Source organism: Crotalus tigris, unplaced genomic scaffold (assembly GCF_016545835.1).
Source record: "Crotalus tigris isolate CLP2741 ecotype Arizona unplaced genomic scaffold, ASM1654583v1 scf7180000017568.12009008, whole genome shotgun sequence".
Lineage (NCBI taxonomy): Eukaryota > Metazoa > Chordata > Lepidosauria > Squamata > Viperidae > Crotalus > Crotalus tigris.
In genome coordinates, this window is record NW_024096478.1 from 438,122 (window position 1) to 458,819 (window position 20,698).

The 20,698-nt window shown below is 37.6% G+C and overlaps 2 protein-coding genes across 10 annotated transcripts in view; one reads left to right on the plus strand and one right to left on the minus strand.

The window, feature by feature from the left end:
• RNF14 (ring finger protein 14) lies at nucleotides 1-18,357 on the plus strand. 8 transcript variants are annotated; one of them, XM_039351310.1, is made up of 9 exons: nucleotides 1-1,671; nucleotides 6,953-7,032; nucleotides 7,506-7,668; nucleotides 8,712-8,863; nucleotides 9,455-9,958; nucleotides 11,060-11,288; nucleotides 13,683-13,855; nucleotides 15,289-15,419; nucleotides 16,964-18,357. In XM_039351310.1, exons 3-9 carry the CDS (start codon nucleotides 7,515-7,517, stop codon nucleotides 16,992-16,994), a joined length of 1,374 nt encoding a protein of 457 aa, XP_039207244.1. In that variant the 5' UTR covers nucleotides 1-1,671; nucleotides 6,953-7,032; nucleotides 7,506-7,514; the 3' UTR covers nucleotides 16,995-18,357. The 8 variants fall into 8 exon arrangements, with proteins under 8 accessions (XP_039207244.1, XP_039207214.1, XP_039207230.1 ...); XM_039351280.1 differs by having other exon boundaries at nucleotides 1-1,657; nucleotides 4,933-7,032; XM_039351296.1 differs by having other exon boundaries at nucleotides 1-1,657.
• GNPDA1 (glucosamine-6-phosphate deaminase 1) overlaps nucleotides 18,348-20,698 on the minus strand; it is an 11,045-nt gene continuing 8,694 nt past the window's right edge. For both annotated transcript variants that reach the window (XM_039351324.1, XM_039351333.1), the window contains one exon: nucleotides 18,348-18,829. In XM_039351324.1, coding sequence (XP_039207258.1) covers nucleotides 18,735-18,829 — 95 coding nt within the window. In that variant the 3' untranslated portion in view covers nucleotides 18,348-18,734. The remainder of the gene's footprint in view (nucleotides 18,830-20,698) is intronic.

Sequence of the window (20,698 nt, forward strand, 5' to 3'; positions counted from 1 at the left end):
TCTGCAATAAACTGTAACCTTCTTCCCAAAGCAGTCGCCATGTTTGCTTATTTATTCCCGGCTTGGATGAACCAGGATGAAGACCTTACTTCTAACAGAAGGAAAATGGTTGCAACTCCATATGTTATCAAAGCAAAAATATCCGATGTTAGCAGCTTTGACAGAATGGCTAATGAGACTATGACTTAATATTCAAAATAACTTGATATTTAAAAAGTAAATCTGATGCAGAATTCAATTCTAACTGGAAACCATTTATTACTTAGTACACAGGTTTCTGCTACACCAGCGGTTCTCAACTTGTGGGTCGGGACCCCATTTGGGGTCGAACAACCATTTCACGGGGGTCGCCAAATAAGGTTGTCCGCCATTTTTTCCCCCTTTTCTTTGGCCACGCCCCTGGCACCCGGTGATGTATAAGTGGTTGGGGGTCACCACAACATGGGGAACTGTATTATGGGGTCGCGGCATTAGAAAGGTTGAGAACCACTGTGCTACACCCTAATATTTAGAACCTGCATTTCAATCTTTTAAGAAGTTATGAATTTCAGAATTGATATAATACAGCAATGATACTAGTTGACAATTTATATTGTGTTAAGCCAGGTACCTTTAATTTAAAATTCAATACTAAAAGCTTTTCCTTTAAAAATGATTTAACACATTTCAAAACTCAAATATTAAATAACAAAGATTATACATAAGCACTTATTTCTGGGATATTTTAGGTTTAATGTTTACTTACTTGTACTTAACTAATTGCATTCTATTTTATTTTTTTACATTTCTCTTTCATGCTTCATTTCTTTTAAAAAGTATTCAAATTTTCTATTCCCAGGAGAGAGGGAAGGCTGGGTTAGGTCTGTCAGGACAATTAAAAAGTGGATCCGGTAGTTTGGAATGCAGACTGACATTCCTAAGAGCACAGAGATCTCTCTTTGCCTCCAAAGTAAAAAAAATTTTGGCAGCCCAACATTGGTAACTCTATATAATTTAATCTAACATAATTGTTGTTTCATTTCACATCATTTGTGGACTGAGTGATAGTGATTACACCAATTCTTTGATTTTAACAGCTTAATAAATAACCTTTACTGACTAAATGCAATAACACATGTTGTCAAGATGCAAAGAGGCAAGACAAGAATCACATATTAAGCAGCTCTTACAAGACCCTTCAAGTAAACTCATTCTTATACTGAGTCTACTTGCCTAAAATAATTCCAGGCTGTAGTTTCCAGCAAGGCCGCTGTTTAGTTTGTTGCAACAGAAAGCATAAAGAATTTTGTGGCTCCTTAAAGTCTGCTCTTCAGCGTCTTCTTTGTCAAATCACACTAAATGCAAAATCATGAAAAGTTCAGCTAAACCGACTCTAGCGGCACCCATCCTTTTTAGTGGAAAGCAAAGGTGGGTCAGCAACTGCCCCCTCCCTTCCACATGCGTGACCACAGGCAGCCCCTCTCCTCAGCTACCCGGAGCGAGTAAAGCTTCGCAAAACGAACCGGAAACCAGCGGACGCACATGACCTCGCTAGATTGAAACACCGCCCTCGCTTTCCCTTCCTATCGCTTTTTCCGTAGTTCTCGCCGTCCGAGACGGAACTGGTCGCCAGGCTTTGCGAGCGGAGGGGGGAGGAGTGCTGCGGAGCGGTGTCCGGGTCAGCGGGGAAAGGTCCGAGGGTGGGGCTGGGTTGAATGCGGCTTGGGGCGGGGGGGGGGATACAGCAAAGAAGCGGACGGAACCGAATCAGCAAAGGGGGAGGCGTCGCTGGGCGCTGGAGGCGCGTTGTGGATCGCGGCGGTGTGTTGCCTTAGCTCTGGAGGTTCTGTGACGTCACTCGATCGGCAGCGCCTACGAGAAGCGGAAGGTGCTCTTCTGATTTTTAGAGCTCTCTGAAATATCAAGGGAAATGCCTCGGCCTTTTCGACAGGCTCCGCGTTTGCTTTTTTTAAAACCACAAATAGGCAGCTCGCGTCTTTGGATGGTTCCAAAGTTTTTCCAGCGAAGGGGCTCCCGGGGTTTCTTTTATTCCACAGCTATTTTTTTTTTTTTTTTTTTTGTTCTTGTTATGGAGAAAATCGATGTGGTCTCTAAAAGTCGAAAACGATTTGATGGCACATACCCAATTAGTTTTGTTACTATGACAAACCTTAGACTAGAATAGAGCTTGGAGGTCTTCTAGTCCAGTCCCCTGCTCAAGCAGGAGAACCTATACCGTCTCAGACAAGTGACTGTCTAGCTAGCCTCTTCTTAAAAATCTCCAGTGATGATAAGTGATGACCTTAGAGCAGTGTTTCTCAACCTTGACAATTTTAAGGCATGTGGACTTCAACTCCCAGAATTCCACAGCCAGCAATGCTGGCTGTGGAATTCTGGGAGTTGAAGTCCACATGCCTTAAAATTGTCAAGGTTGAGAAACACTGCCTTAGAGCATCCCTGTAGTAAGTGTTTTGTTTGGGGAGGGGGTCGCAGCAGTGAATGGATATTAGTTGTGACCCAGGTCAGAACCAAATGGTCCATTTCTTTCTTTTCTCTGCTATTTTATCTTACAGCTTTGGTAAGGTAGATCTCAGTTTTACTATTGCACAGAATTGGTGCTTCCAGCTTTTGAAGCCTCTTAAGGGATACTTTGCAGGATCTTTTGATTAATAGCATACGAAATCTGTAAGCAGTTTAGGTTAAGTTAAGTTTCTGGTTTGTTTGTTTTTTAAATGAAGCAACTTTCCAAAGCCTGCTTATGTTTATATGAGAATGAATTAAGCCTAACATCTGAAGACAGGTCAATAATTTGTGACATACCTTTCCTGGCCTATATTTGTCACCTATTTTCATACATTTCCTTTATAGATAAAAGAATTTCTCAAGTAAACCAGATTTAGGAAGGGAAAACCTTGCTAATTTTAATAAATGTTAATATGAAACCAAAATTAGTTATCAAGAACGCCATTCATGAACATTTATAGAATAGTCAGAAGAAGTTATCTTTCATCCTCTTTTCAATAGAAAGTAAGTACTATATTTCTTTGTCTCTTAGTGGACAACATGGATTATTATCATTCTGCTTTCAGCAAAAGCGTGTACAGTATACTTTGCTCTGATTATTCAGAAAATAAAATATGTAACTAACTAGAAAGATACCAATTGCACCTTGCCCTTTGGAAGACCTTAACCCTCTAAGGAGAGGTGTCAAACTGCCAGCCCGCGGGCCGGTTTCATCATACCGAAGCCAAGCCCCCCCCCCCATTGCCGGCACTGCAAAAATAGTTGTGATATGTCGCGACACGTCATGTGACGTGGTGAGTTTGACACCCGTGCTCTAAGGTAAGATCTGCTCCCAGCTTCCTATCCTTCTGCAAGAGTCTAAAGACCTGGATCTGTCAGTTGGCCAGGGGACCAAACAGGGAGTTCCACGCTGGAGGTGGCTGCTAGATTGATGGCAGACTCCACCTCCCCACCCCAAAAAGTTCTATTCCATCTTTTTGGTTATCACATTGATGTATTTATTTTTGTTGTGTTCCTTTGTCATTGTTTATTTTATTCTATTTTACTGCTGTTCTGTTTACACTCCTTTGATTTTTCTTCCTTTTTATTATTGTAAGCTGCTTAAGTAGCCCTATGGCGAGATAAGCGGCAAATAAATTTAACAAATAAATAAATGAGATGAGAATATAATAGAATAGGTGAGATCATCCAACACCATCAGATGAGGCATCATCAGTACGTCGCTGATACTCAACTTTATATCTCCTGGTGTGACACAAATGTTGCTGTCATTTCCATTTCACGGTGTCTGGAGGCTATGGGGGACAACAGACATCAGTTAAACCCTGGCAAGACTGAGTGGCTATGGGTATGCAGAGCCCTGAGACCTAGGAGTTTAACAACTTTAGTTCTGGATGGGGTCATACTTCCCCAGACAGATCCTGTGTGCAAATTGTGGGTTCTTCTAGACCAGGGGTGTCAAACTGCCGGCCTTTGGGCTGGTTTCATCATACTGAAGCTATGGCCACCCCGTTACCGGCAATGGCAAAACGTTGCGCGACGTCATGTGACATTGCGAGTTTGACATGTCTGTTCTAGGCTCACGACTCCTGCTCAAAGAGGAGAACCTTTACTCCACTTTGTGTTGCACCATTTCTTGGATTGTGAGTCCTTGCGCTCAGTCATTCATGCCATGGTTATCTTGTGCTTGAAGTACTGCAATGTGTTCTATATGGGGTTACTCTTGAAGAATATTCAGAAGCTTCAGCTGGCACAAAATTCAGCAGGGTTTTAGGTGGCCCATGTAACAACTCTGTTGTGTAAACTGTACTGGTTGCCAGCTTGCTTCCGGATCCAATTCAAGCTGTTGGTTATCATCTTTAAAGCCCTTTATGACATAGGTCCAAGATATCTGAGGAACCATCTCACTCCAGTGGGATTGACCCACCCCACTTGAAAAAAGGGCCATGCTTTGAATCCCATCAGCCAAGGAATTGTGACTGGCGGGGTCTAGGAGGAGAACCTTTTCTGCCTTGGCTCCTGCCCTTTGGGGCATTATCCCCCCTAGATGTGAGATCTGCCCCCAGCTTCTCAGCCTTCCCTAAGGGCCTAAAAACATGGCTCTGCAGACTCGCTTGGGGCCCAATTGGGGTGGCCCATTCTGGAAATGGCTAGTAGATTAGATAAGATCCCACCTCCACACCTGCTTACTCACTGGTTCTTTATTTACTTAGTGTTAATGTTAGTCATTTCTGATTTAAGACTTGGTATTTTAATGTTTCCATTTTAATTGCTTCTGATACTGTAAGCTGCCCAGAATCGCTTGATGGTGAGATGGACAGCATATAAAACAAGCAAACAAACAAACGAACAAACCATTTGTATAAATGTGATTGATGTACTCTTGAAAATAATTTGAGCAGTAAAATTATTTTGCATATGTCTTTTTAGGTAAGATTGATCCACTAATAATGTAGCTGAAAGGCATGTCTTTGCCCTGTGGAACCAACAGTCATGATTTTGATATTAGGAAAGCAGCAGCAGAGGAAGAGATGGCAAGTGGAATCATTAGGGCAATATATGAATAAATCAATTACATACTTACCATTATTTTTTCAATCTTTACCGTTGCCATTTTTATAATTTTTGTACCAGTGCATTGTTTTATGCTAACAGATAACATTATTCCTTGCGTAAACTGTGCTTCAAACAACCATAGCTTCACTGCTCCAAGTGAAATAAGAATGGGAACAGAGTACAGAAGAGGAGAAGCTATTTTGGTCCAAGAAAAGTGATATTAGGAGACGTGGTGGTGCAATGGTTAGAATGCAGTATTGCAGGCTAACTCACTGCTCACTCCAGGAGTTCGATCCTAAGTGGCTCAGGGTTGACTCAGCCTTCCATCCTTCCGAGGTCGGTAAAATGAGGGCCCATATTGTTGGGGGCAATAAGCTGGCTCTGTAAACCGCTTAGAGAGGGATGTAAAGCACTGTGAAATGGTATATAAGTCTAACTGTTATTGCTATTGCTGTATCTGAAGCCAGGGAAGTTAGGGACAAAGGGAGAACTTACAGTTCTCCAATGCAAGATACTATGCCATGAACTATTGTTTAGAAATGGCAATGACTGAGTCAGAACAACAGGTCAAACAATCCATAGTATGACTTGATTCACACAATATCTTAAATTACCCTGAGTGATTAATGCCATCATTTTCCTTTCATCTTGCACACCTTAGCCATTTTCATTGAATCTTTCAGTCTGCATGAACCTGAAGCTGCCACCTTTAACTTCCCATCAACTTCCAGGTTTCTTTATCTAGCTATTCCAGTTTTGTACAATGTACTTAAACTTTGAAAAGTTTACTTAAGCTGAGCAAGACAAGGTTAAGATGATGGTGGTATTGTCTATGTTGACCCATCCCAAGTTATTACATGTGTTGTGGGAAATATCAACCCAGTTGCTAATAGCCAAGTGAAATTTATTGAGAGGACAGAATGTTATTAGTAAAGATAAGAATACCAAAGGTTGATGTGTCATTTTTTTACGTATCACAGTCTTAATTTTAAAAAATAGTTATATTTTGCCTTTTCCATCAAAAAGGCTCTAAGAATTGTCATGCAAATTGCTTTGAACTAAGATATGAACATGAAGTAAAACAAATTGAAAATAGATGAACTAATTGAAGAATGGAGTGGAATGAAATGGGAATAGAATGGAATATATTGGCAAAGTGTGATTGGACACATAAGGAATTTGTCTCCAGTGCATAAATTGTCAGTGTACATTCAAGCAACAAAATGATAAAGCATAAATCATAAGATAACAATCATAAATCATAAGATACAAACAGTGATAGTCATAAGATATCAATAGGAGTAGGTAATAGGAAAGGTGAGAAGGATAATAGTAATACAGCCATACTACATGAGTAAATATCCTTAGGTATAAGACAGTGCTGTGGGAATTAGGTGTTTAGTAGGGAAGGGGGAAAATTGTCTTTGTATCGACTTGTTTTTGCATGCATTGCCCTATAGTCAAGTCTTGAGGGGAGAAATTGAAAGAGTTTATGTTCAGGATGTGACATTTTCTCAATCGTCTTTCTGGCTTGTGCAATGGAAGGCAGGTTGGTTGCAATTGTTTTTTCCGCAGTCCTAACTACCCGTTCTGTTGTAGCAGTGGTAGAATTTTTAAAAATCAGCTAAACTAGTAAATTTACAATGTATATTCTAATACAGGGGTGTCAAACTTCTGGCCCACCGGCCGGACGCATCATCGGGAAATCATGCCCACCCCATTGCCGCAATGGCGAAAAAGTTCCGATACGTTGTGCGATGTCACGTGACGTTGCGAGTTTGACATGTCCTAATAGTTTTTAAAGATTTGAGAGAATATTACAGATTTGATTTAATTTCTAAAGTAATGCTGTATGAACCAAATATTTTTCTCTGTTCACTATATTTCATGGCAGGGGTGGCACTCCCATGAAGAACTGATCAGAAACAGGAAAGGATCCTGGAGAAATTTCGTAAGGAAGAAGAGGGCTTTCAGGTGAGATCCCTGATGAGATTAGCCTAGTTCAAACATAACAACAGACAGTTGTTTATCATTATTTTCATATGTCTTGGGTTTTAAACTCTTCCCCTCTCCAGGCTGCAAGGAAGATGTTGGAAACTTTTAATTTCTGTTAAATATAGTTTAGCATGGGAACCTTAGTCTTCCTTAAGTATAATTAATTGAAGCTAAACTGATTTATAAATGATGATTGAAGTTATTTTGTTTCAACTTCCATAGTTAAGACCAATTGCACTGAATTTTGTTTAAAGACAATGTTTAACTTTTAAAATAAGTAAAAGCTTTTGAATGTTTTAGGGAATCTTTATTTGAGATGAAAAGATAATCACAAATCAGAAGGCTGCTGCTGTCCATTTCAGTAACAATGAGTTATCTTTAGTGACTGGAGCAGATTATTCCGTTTACGATGTTTTCATAACATATTCTAGAAATATGTTTATCATTCACAGATAGTTTAAATGTCTTCAGAAGACAAAGAATCTCAGGAGGACGAACTTCTTGCTTTGGCAAGTATTTATGATGAAGATGAATTCAAGAGAGCACAAGATGTACAAGGAGGAGAAACTCGAATCTCCGTGGATGTGCCTCAGAATTTCAGAGTATCTCTGAGTGGTAAGTCCCAACTCCTTTTTGTTATCTGGTTTTCTTGAAAGGTGTTGTACTGCCAAGTATGGAACATTACATACATACATACATACCTTCATTCATTCATTCATCCTAACCACCTATCTCCCACAGTTAGTTCCACAGTTTATGTTTGTCTGTGCAAAATGTAGGAGTTGGTTCATGTGATATTTCCGTATATATATTTCAGAGTTATCTCTTTGAATATATACATACACGTACAAGGCAGGAATTTACATTTGCACACACTTTGGACAATTTTACATTGTAATTCAATCCAAGAATAACATGACCAGAAGAAAGTATTTCTAACTCCAAATCCAAGCCCAAGTTGATTTTGATGGAAGTGAAAGTGATTTTGGAAGTGGGTGAAGAGGGTTACCGTTGAACGTTCAGGAGTCAGCCAGAGATTTCTTGATATGCCATCTGTGAAACAGAAGATGCGAGATCCTTTTCTCTACATGACAATTGTGATGAATCTTGTGATGAATCTGTTTCCATGATTGGTAAGAAAGTGATTGACAACTAGTCCTAACCCTAACACAGATGGTTCTGTGTTATACAAAGAAATGGCAACACATGAGCATCCAAAGGTCGCTGAACACCTCCCATGAGACCTAGTCTAGATCACCAGTATTGAAAAAGTGGATGAGGATTGCAGTCTAACTACATTTGGAGGCCACATTTACTCAATGTACCTGAATTCAAGCAACAGTTTTCAGGAATTTTTCTAATGAAAGATTTTGTGGAAATATTTATTTATTTATTTATTTATTTATTTATTTATGAGACTTATATACCGCTTTAAGTGCAAGCACTCTCTAAGCGGTGTACACCAGTAAGCAATGTATATATATATTTACATTGCCCCCAACAATCTGGGTCCTCATAATATTGAACCATTCAATTAAATAGCATGACTTGGAAATTGCGTGATCAGGTTAATTTGTAAGTCATCCAGAGTTGCCTTGCAGCAAGATGAGTGGCAAACACATTTAATAAGTAATTAAATAAATAAATTTTGTTTTCAGGCAAATTCACGGAGACTCTTCAAAACAGCAAGCTTGAATATGCAGTAAGCTTTCTGCCTCCAGTAGTGCTGAATTTTGAATTCCCAGCAGACTATCCTTCAACTTCCCCACCTCTGTTCACTCTCAATTGCAAGTGGCTGTCTCAGGCTCAGGTTTGGCATAGATCTTTTACACAGCATGTAATTTATATTGTCTATCAGGATGACAAGGCATATATTTTTTAGTGAGCAATTGGCAATCTTGTTGCAGCCGAAATAAGACTGCTAAAAGGAAGCATCATAATTAAAATTCAGATTAGCTCCTAGGGAAAATAATATGCGTGTTAAAACTTCTCGTGAATTGTTTTTAATTATATTATAAAGTCAATAATTGTGACTTCAAAACCTTAATGTTATTCATATAGCGTATTCATTTGGAAATTGTACATAAGTAATTTTTGGAGTTATGTTTTATCTCTATGGGTATAGCAGTCCCTAATAAGACTTATTAGCCACCTACAGACACATCGTTGATGGCCCATAACCCACAAGATGTCAAGGTCGTCATCGAAATCGATGGACGAACAACAAATAGCAGTCCCTAATGTTCAGATAACAGCTTCATATGGGGCTTTAAATATGGCTGCAGTACTATTAAAATGATGTTTCTTTTCATGAAATCTTGCTTTCTTTAAGGATATAGTAACATCGACTTAAGATTCGTGGAAAATAATATTTTTCTGTTTCTCCCCTCCCCTCCCCCAGCTGACTGCTCTTTGCAGGAACCTAGATAACTTATGGGAAGAAAACAGAGGTTCTGTAGTCCTGTTTGCCTGGATGCAATTTCTCAAAGAAGAGACACTGGCCTATCTGAATATCACTTCCCCTTTTGAACCAGAGATAACCAAACAAGAAAAACAGCCAAAGGAAGAGGGTGCTAGCTATGACATCCAGGATGCTGCATCAGCACATGGAGAATCCTCTAATGCAATTACTGAAGAGGATGTTGAATCTTTATCAATCCTGATTAAGGAAATTTTAGACTTTGATCAGTCCCAAAAAGAGAAGGAATTCAACTGTAAAATGTTCACGTGCAATATCTGTTTTTCGGTAAAACAGGGAAGTGAATGTATGGACTTTAAAGACTGCAGGCATGTGTACTGCAAGATTTGCGTAAAGAACTATTTTGAAATTCAAATCAAAGATGGACAGGTCCATTGCCTGAATTGTCCAGAACCTCAATGTTCATCTGTTGCCACTCCTGGGCAGGTAAAAGAAAAGAAAAGTTATGGGTCAGACATGGTATGAATCCCGCCCTGTCATTGGAGGATAAAAATAGATGGGCATTCTCCAGAAAGGAAAGCTAGTACAGGTAGTCTTCAACTTACAACCGCAACTCAGCCCAAAATTTTCTGTTGCTAAGTGAAACGTTTGTTAAGTGAATTTTGCCCCATTTTACCACCTTTCTTGCCCCAGTTAAGTGAATCAATGCAGTTGTTAAGTTAGTAAAACGGTTGTTAAGTGGACCTGGCTTCCCCATTGACGTTGCTTGTCAGAAGGTCGCAAAAGGGGACCAATCACATGACCCTGGGACACTGCCACCATCATAAATACGAACCAGTTGCCAAGCGTCTGAATTTTGAGATCATGTGACCGTGGGTATGCTGCAATGGTTGTAAGTGTGAAAAACAGTTGTAAGTCACTTTTTCAGTGCCATTGTAACTTTCAGCGGTCACCAAATGGACTGTTATAAGTCGAGGACTTACTTAAAGATATATTAATGTCCAATTATAGTAGTGGCTATCTCTATTGTCAAAATGATTCTGGCAGCTAATACTGTTAAGTATTTAAAGAGATGACCACAGAACTAGGATCTCAAAGAATTAGGCCAGTGCTTTAGTATTCACCTAATTTATAAAAACAGACAGGTGTAAGGTTGTTTGTCCTGCAGTAGACAAAGGTTTATTATTTTCTGGATTAACTTTATTTTGTAAATTAACTTTTCAATAACTTTAGAACTTTGGTCTAAGCTTAGCGTTAAATGTATGTTTTTACATTCTGTAATGAATTGGCCCCAGTTTAATTCAGTAATATTCTGGAGTCCGTTCTAAATCTTTCAAGTCTTTAGATTGTTATTAGCCAAGGGTTAGAAATATGCATTGTGGAACACTGATAAGAAAGTAGTCACTTCCAGTTTTGATATGAACTGAGAGTAAATGCTATGGCTTCTGCAGTAAGGCGATAGGTCTAAATGTAGTTCCATTGATTAGTATCTTTTTACTCTTCTGTCAGATTATTTTCATAAATATAATACAGGGTAAATCTTACTACATCAAAGTCCTCTAATGTATTTCATCACTTGCCTTGAAGGTGAAAGAGCTGGTGGAAGAGAAGCTGTTTGCACTTTATGACCGCCTGCTGCTTCAGTCAAGTTTGGATTTGATGGCAGATGTAGTCTATTGCCCACGTCCAAGCTGCCAAACCCCAGTGATGCAGGATCCTTCTTGCACAATGGGCATCTGTTCACGATGTAACTACGCATTCTGCACTTTGTGTAAAATGACCTATCATGGAGTTTCCCCATGTAAAGTTACTGCAGGTGAGTAACCATAAAGGACCTTGCATTCAGTGCTTTCTGAATATTTATACTTTATATAAAGAAAGCTAGTGTAGTGTTGGAGAGTAAACTTTTAAAATGATGGGCTGGCACTGAGGAAACTCAGGTTCTCCTCAGCCATGGAAACATTTTCACAGAATAACTCTTGAGTCATTTATTTATCAAGTTGTGAAACTTACAGAGGGACACATTGATTCTTATGCCAACCTATCTCACGGGGTTCTTTTTGGGAGCACTCCTTATGCCACCTTGAGGTTCTGAATGAAAGGTGGGGTATAAATCTAGTTAATTAACATTATTTTGGATGTGAAAATCTCTTCAATAATCTCACAGAATGATGGTGGGTGGTGCAGGTGGCCCTCCTAAGAGCATTTCAAGATTATACTGATGAAATTTTGTGGCCCAGTTTTTTGTTTGTTTGTTTAAAATAGGAAGAAATGACTATCTTAATTCTATGGAACATTTAAGAGCCAGTTTAAAAAAATAAGTCTAATTCTTAAATTGTTTGAGAAGGTACAAATTAAAAAGATGATTTAAGTCTCCTGAATAGCTTCAGATTCTTCAGGAGCTTAATAGAATTAATTCACTCTCCTCCGAATCAGACCAAACATTTTCATTCTAACCATTCTGATTTCATAATTGGGTCACTATCTATACTTCTATCTAGGGGAAAACAATATTTAACATTTTAAATTGCAGACACCGGTTACCAAAAATTGGCAGCTGTCAGAATTGAAATTCTTAAAAGCTATCCTACTATACAGTTCTTGATATTTCTCTTCTCTTTTCATTTCTTTGCTTCTTTAATTGAACAGGGATTGTAGAATGTTTTATTGAGTAAAGATATTTTTTTAAAATAATTTTATTAAGAGTTATAAATGTAAAGTTAATATGAACTACATAAAATAAAAACATAAATACAAGAAAAGGCAGGGGGAATAGGAAAAGGGTGAAAAAGAAAATAAAGGGCAGATTTAAAAAAAAAGAAGTAACTTCTCCCTTCATCCCAGTTGGTAAAAACAATTTTAGTAGCTTATCACAATTTCTAAATAAAGCATAAATTCTTTTCTGCCTATAGCTTATCTCTTAGATAAAGAAAACAGTCCAAATGCTACATCCATTAATCTTTGTCAGCAAAAGTCCAGTAAGGGCAGATATAACTACTTTCTTCTTTTAATCCTGGTCAAACAAGCCAATCTTATAAACTTTCCTGAGATTTTAAAATTATTTTTGACCATTTAAAAAAACAACAACTTCTAGAGGTAGTTTGCTGATCATCTATGTTTCAAAACGATAATCCTTCAAAACTTTAACAGCTGTCTTTTGTATCAATAAGTAAAATTGATCCTTTTGTTTGTTGCTTCTAATAAAGTCCTTCCAAATCTTAACAGTTCTTTTATATCTTTGCAAAAGCTTGGCTCAGAGGTATTCAAAACTTTGCACTGAGGATTTCTGCTCCATTTTATTTTGTCCTCTGATTCTTGTGTCTAGCCTTCAAGGTATCTTTATAATAAAAAAAACCCCTAAAGCAGACATGTAAAACTTGCGATGTCATATGACATCATACAACGTATTGGGACGGTTTTGCCAATGGGGTGGGCGCAGCTCCCGGATGACACGTCCGGCCCACGGGCCGGCAGTTTGACACCCCTGCCCTAAAGCAATTGACATTTTCCCATGAGAAATTCTTCTAAATAATTTAAAACTATAATTTCAAATTCCTCTGGCCCATTAATTCCTTGTTAACTTTTCAAAATCCAAATACTAAGCACCCTTTTGCTGCGTAAAGAATGGTGTAAATTTTATTGTAAAGGTTTTTTAAAATATATGGGGTTTTTGGATTATGCAAAGCAGCCTGATGTAATGAACTTGATGTAATCCCGACTCCCAGCCATTCTACTCATAAGACAACTAAAAATGGCAATTTCTGCAGCCTACTCATGAAAAATAGTTTTCTCAATCATGAAGTCATGAGATCTCAACCATCTCTCCTTTGTTCTGGAGAAATTATGCTGGGTTGGATCCAGCATGTAGTCGAGATTTGCCTCATAAAAACCGTTTTGCTAACCAGCAAAAGCTAGCAAGACATCAGCTTGCCATGGCACTCACACAAGAAGTGTCTTATTTATTAAAACATATTGAAGTAGTAGGTTTGACTCCTCTAGTAAAAGCATTTTTTATATGAAGTGAATTCTTGATACCTATGTTGATATTCAGTTTTCTTAAGAAAAATATGAAAAAATATTCTATCCCATATTATTCTTGTACTACTGTTATTTGTTGAAATGCATGAGTGTGCAAAACTAATGATACTTGTTTTGTGAAACAGGTAAACATGTTTGTACGACTTTATGCCATTTTCTGTTCTTAATGCAGAGAAGCTAGCAGATTTACGCAATGAATATCTTGAAGCAGATCAAACTACAAAACAATTTTGGGAGAAACGCTATGGCAAAAGAGTTATTCAAAAGGCCTTAGAGGAGATGGAAAGTAAAAAATGGCTAGAATGTAATTCCAAATCGTGTCCCTGCTGTGGAACTCCTATTGAGGTGAGATCATAGCAAAGAAGGACACAAATGAAAAATGTTCTGGAGACTCAAGAGATGTTAGTTTAGCTTTTCAGGAGCAAGAATTGTGGTTCACCTTTGAATTCCTGTGGATAGCAATTTTTTAGTTTAGTTTAGTTTAGTTTAGTTTAGTCTAATCCTGACTATAGGCTGGGATCATCTCCATAGATTAGTTTTTGGTTGTGTTGGGAATGACAGGATTTGAATTGTCCTTTCCTGTGGTAAAAACCTATAGGTGGTAAGAAGGTCGTTTCTTAACAACTAGAAATACCTGTCTTAAACTGAAACAAAAACACTACAAATATATTGTTCCAGATAGGTCATTATGTAACCAGCAATAGAACTAGTTGGAAACTGCTGGAAAAAATGTTAAATCGGACCAAGAACTAAAATGTATCTACATTTTACAAAGCATTTTTCAGTAACACAACATAATCTTGAAGGGAATTAAAATTCACTTTTTCAATTCAGTTTTCTCAATTCATTCCACAGGTTATAGTTTTGAAATTAAGTTTTTCATTTAATAAAATTGCTCTTTCCTTAGTTTAAGAATGGCCAATTAAAAGTTGGAAAAACTTTTCGGAGAATGTTCTCATATTGGTTTTCAAATACTGCTCTTTGTGATAAAATTAAGTCTGGACACCTGTCTTTTATACATACAGAGATACCCACAAACACATAACACCCATTAGCTCCCATATCAGTTTATGTAACTTCTGCTGACATACTTCCTAGCAGCTAAGAATAAAAGACTATTGACAATGGATTTTTCTTTGTTGTTTCTGAAACTCCACTTTTGTAATACTATGGAACACTGTACAGGTAGTCCTCAACTTACAACAGTTCATTTAGTGACCATTTGAAGTTACAATGGCACTGAAAAAAGCGACATGATGGTTTTTCACACTTATAACTGTTGCAGCATCCTCATAGTCATATGATCAAAATTCATACGCTTGGCAACAGACTCATATTTATGACAATTGTAGTGTACTGAGGTCATGTGATCACCTTTTGTAAAATAAATCACTTAACCGTGTTACTAATTTAATAATTACAGTGATTCACTTAACAACCAATCGTAAGATGGGATAACACTCACTTCACAGCTGTCTCGCCTAGCAACAGAGACTTTGGGCTCAATTGTGGTCATAAGTCAAGGACTTACCTGTATTTTAAAAAATCCCATTGAGTGCTTCAGCTATTTAGAAAAGGCAGGCAGAATTCTCTTTCTTATAGCAGTCAGCAGCATTTGCTACTGCAGTTTCATAAATTATTGTAATGTTAGGAATACTGAGTTGTAGATAGTACAAGGGAATAGCCTCTACATCTTTTATTTTCCATTTAGCAAGGTACAGTGCATTTATAATGCAGATTTCAGGTCAACTTGTCTTTTTTCCTTCTCTTTTTTTCAGAAGTTAAATGGCTGTAACAGGATGAGGTGTACTGCTTGCATGCAATATTTCTGTTGGCTTTGTATGCGTGCTTTATCAAGGATAAATCCATACAAGCACTTTAGTGATCCAGGCTCACCATGCTTTAATCTGTAAGTAACCTTTTTCTCCACTGAAAGAAAAGTGGAGCTTCGCTGTAGGTCTGGGTTTACAGGGGTTAATAGGGTTTGCATTCTAGAAGACTTTGGGATGTTTTACTACAAAGTAAGCAAAACAAAAGATCAACATTTTTCAAATTTGGTAGTTTTAAGATGTGTAGACTTCAACATCCTGACTGGGGAATTCTAGGAATTGAAATCCACACTTCTTAAAAGCAGCTAAATTTGAAAAACAGTTTAATAAAATGAATGCTATTTAGTCTGGAGCTTATTCCACATGCTGGTTAAAGAGTTTGCTGAACAATTACGCATAACACAAAAACCTTTGAAATATGTGTACCTTTTTGTCTGCAAGAGGCAAGGATGTTGCAGAAACTAAAAATCATTCAAACTGTTTTGACTGCTTTGAAATTTGATATGGGACTTTTCATTGGAAAATAGCATGTTCAATAAGACTGGGTTCATACATTGAACTAATCCATAATGTGACTTGTGTGGTTTTCTTTACTTAGAGTAAACCCAGTAATAACTGATTAAACCATGGCTTAGCATGATCCAAAATACAATATACTTTCATTAGCATCGCAACAGATTCCCTACCAACATTTAATATTTAATCAAATTTTAAATAATACTACTGTAGTATTTAAGTTTGTGCCAAAAGCTAATGCTGAAGCCAAATTCCATAGCTTTAGTAGGCTGGCTAAATCAAAATGTCACAAAATAAGGGATTCTTGGTGCTTTCTGAGCTTGGCTGTTTTCTTGCGGACGTTTCATTCTCAAATCAGGTAACATCATCAGTACTTAGTAGGGAATGGGGGTTTCTCTCATTGTCAATGTTTGTAGGAGTGGTCTTGGGTTTTTTTTGGATTGGGCTGTTTATTATTATGAGAGCAAACCCCATTCCCTACTAGCACTGATAATGTTATCTAGTTTGAGTAACAAAACGTCTGCAAGAAAACAAGCAAGCTTGAAGAGCATCAAAGACCCACAGTTCAACCCTGAGCTACAATATTCTCCTCTATTGGGGTCACAAAACAGTTTGGAAAACAGGAGTAGCTATAAGAGCCATCAACAACATCACAAGGGTATCTCCAGGCACTTAGAACCCTATACCTTTTTAATATGTGATGCATGCATCACACACACGTACACACACATAGCAGCAGCAGCAGCAGGGCATTTAGTCACATCCTCCATGTCAGTGTTGTTGACAGTTCTTGTGAACACACAGATCTTTTAACATTATCATTTTTTTGATAAGTCATTGCTTGAGTACTCGTAAGATTGTTATTCTCTTTACTGAAAATGGAGAGGAATACTCTCTTTTTTTAACAGCACATTCATTACTTTCTGATATTACAAATAAAATCTGCATAGTTGTGTAGAAATCTAGTTTTGAAAATGAACTTCCTTAGTTTTGCTACGTGATTCTGCTACTCTTTTGGACAGAAGCTTTACACAGAAATATGTGCATGAATTGTTACCATGTTGGGAAAATATTTTCTTGGTTTTAACTCCATTTTCTTGTCTTTCAGGCTATTTCAAATGATGGAAATTGATGAATAATTTTGGAATGAAGAGGATGATTATTTTTAGCCAGAATCAAAAGATAAAGAAATGAAGATGTGCCATGCATGTTCGAGTTACTTTGATTGTTGACAAATGAGACACCAGAAATCAGCTCAAATTAGCTGAAAAACTGCTTTTGTTCGCTAACACTATTTTCATGGATGTTATCTTTTAATTTTCAAAAGCACTGAACATTTAAAGAAGGACATTAAAATTTCACAGTGTGTTTTTTTTTTAGTTAGCACCTTTATCACTAAAACTGTTCCAAGTGGAAAGCAGTGGAATGTAAGCAATTGTTTGCTGTCCTTGTCCAAGGAGCAAAGTGTATAGTAGAAACATGTGATTTCTCCAGGCCCTGAAATTCTTCGATAATTCACTTTATCATGTTAGCATGGATAAGATGGTGCCTGAGAGTCTCTTGGGTACTGATTATCGTGACATGGATGGAAAATGGAGTTTAAAAGGCAAGGTTCAATGAAAAAGAAGATACTAGGTGCAAATAACGCGTCTGTACTTTGAGGCATCTACAGTACCCTATCACATTTGTGGACAAATTACTGGTCTTCTGGCCTTATTAGTTTGTCTGAGAAACAGGTATTTGCAAATGGCTGCCTTTAGCTGTAACAGACATTTTGTATCTATCCTTCAGTTTCCACAAAAATACAGTACTGTTGGAGGTCAGTGGGCAAGTCAGTTCTTGGAAAGATCCATTGTTTGATCATCTCCCTTGTTTGCGACATTCAAATTTGCAAAAAAAAAAATGTGCTTGCCCAGAGGAAATCGGGAAGAAATAATTTTAGGCCAGGGTGACATGAGATTGTCTGCTCTTCCTATCTGCAGTGTGTTAAGCATGAACTCTATGGTTTTATATATATATATATAGAAGTTGGAAATACAATATTCCTACCAACTTTGGGGTTTTTATAGATAAAAGTTAGTATTTCAACTTCCATTACAAACTGGAAGCCAATGAATTTTTTTTTAATGCAGGCCCAAATGCCAAGAACCCTTCTACTGGCCACTTAGAGTACAGAGAAGGAAGAGAACAGTATGTCTTTCTGCACTCTTAGAAGCTTCCCACTGTATTACCTTCCAGACTGAATTATAATTCACAGAATTTCTAGCAAAAGTCCGTCAGATTGGGAAAAGGTGACTTGGATAATAATGGAGAACAAGAACAAAGAGGGGATGGTTTCCCCACAATACATAATTTACCACCTTAGAGAAGTCTGATATTTCCACATTAAGAGTTGAGGTGAAAGAGTGCTTTTCATTTGTTTGTTTTTTTCAGTTCCTGAAAAGGCTACATTTTCATGAAATCCAATTCTTACAAAATAAATATACCCCAAATTGTTTATAATCATTTGTGTGTTTAATATGCAAAAATTAATGAAAAGTTCTTAGCCTGCAGATTTTTTTTCACTACACATAATCTAATGTTGAAATCTCCATCCTGGAAATTTTTAAACCCATATTTTTAGAAAATGGGGTTGCTGTTACCTCATTTGGTCTAAATTGTTAAAACAGCGAGGAACCGGTGTGTGATTAGCCCCAAATTACTTGAAATTGCTTGATGCAGTTGCATCCACTCTTACTCCTGCACCTGGTGGAAAAAAAAGATGCTTTTCAAGTAACTGAGTCCAATACTGTATTTTGTATATTAAAAGTTTTGCTCTTCACCAACTTCTTGTAATGCTACCAGAAAGATCAACTTAGCCAGTTGCTCAGAGAGGCTAGTTAGTCACTGTAAGCTTTTTCAGATTGACTTTCTGCTCCAACTTCTTTCATGCTGTAGAGCGGTTCCACAAGTTTGTTGTGAACAAGCATCAACCCTGGTTAAATGAAACAAAAATAGTTCAGTGCTTATATAAATGTCATGTTTTATCAAGTAATAACTTACCCTTGTACCAAGTATATTTGAATCTGTGGGATAGTGGGCTGGATACTTCAAACTTTCCTCCCCCAACCCTGCCTATTGTACTTTGGTATCAGTAGCAACTTGATAGTTCCTACTCCATCACCCATATTCCAAGAAGATGTCTAACCTAGTATCCTATCCTTAACTTTGTATGTGCAAGTGTGTGCACTGGGAGGAGGAACTCCCACAGGTGGCTATATATCTGGCATATAAAAATGAAATAATGAAATTATGGCTACAGTACCACTTCACAGAAAATAGAGATATATGATTAGGGATACCAGACATAGGACAATCTATTGAGATACAGAAAAAGAAAACTTTGTTAAACAAAACCCCCAATATAAAATCACTTTAAAGGTTAGAATATTAACCTTATAAAACCAATTCAGAAGACCACAAAGCAGCACTTTATCTATTACAGAGTCCACAGGCTTCACGATTTACAGAGCATCAAAAATTCCTCATGAAAAAAGGTCAAGAGTTTAGAAAAAATATATTTGTTGATATATGCATACAAAATGAAGTACATACAGTCACAGAGCTTGTACCAAGGCACAAGAAACACTGGACTGAAGCACAGCCCCCTTCCCCCCCCCAAATTAACCTGCTTGTATCTATTTTTTAGATATAGCCTGAATTTCAGAGGATATGGGTATGTATCTATAAATATGCATTCTTTTTTTTTACTTCCTTTATTGCTTAGTTTCACCCTCTTTCAATTTTTTGCAGTAGATTAGTAAAAGCAGAACGTGATTTCTTAAAATGTGGCACTCTGGGGAGATAATGCAGCCAAGTCAGGCACATCAATTCTCCATTTCCCCAGTGTTCTGACTTTTTTTTTTAAATAGCTTTTCTTCATTCTGGAAAGGGAGAGGCTTGGTATCTGCTTTTGCTTTATGTGCCTTCCCCGACGCTGATGACTGTTTCTTTCTGATGCAGACTAGCATCACTACAACATTCTCTGTTTTTAATTCTTTTCCTTTTAATGTTTTTCGACGTTGTGTCTAGAAAAGGAAAATACAATCTTTATATTCTGAGATAAGGCACCAAGGTGAAGGAGTGGATTAGACACGCAGCTAGGACTGGATAGGCTTAAGTTCAACAACTCCTTCAGTCATGGAAACACTATGGATTACTTTAGGTCTCCTGGTATCTCCCAGCCCAGACTACCTTGTAAGGGTTACTATTTGAGGAATAGCCAAGGAAACCATTGTGACTGCTACTCTGAATTCTTGCAGGGGAAAAAAGGCAAGACACAAATCTAACATAATCAAAATGTTGAGGATCATTTAGCTAGGAGAATCTCTATGTCATGCCCCATACCATTGTCTAGCACTCCAAAGTGTACAATAATATGAATAGATATCTATATTTCCCATTGCTAATAGAATGAAGTGGAACCAGAAGACACAGTATTTTGAACTTCAATTCCAAGACTGACAACGATTGAGGAGACTATTTTATAAACAACCACCTGCAAGCTCCTGCATTAACAGTAAAGATGACTGTTAATGTGCTGGCTAAGAAAAGCAGCACCTGAGCATAATATGAGAAGCCAGCAATAGTTTCAGAAATCTGGTAATATCATACCTGTTTAACATCTTCCTGCAGATATTTAGTTGTTCATTGTTGGATACAAGAAAATGATTGTGGTGGCTCAGTGGAACTTTTGCCCACATCTATACTGGAATTGTTAGAGAGGTGGCACAAATAGCCCCTTGTTTCTTTTTTATGCATTTAATGACTTAGGTCAGGGGTAGACAACTTTGGCTCTTTTATG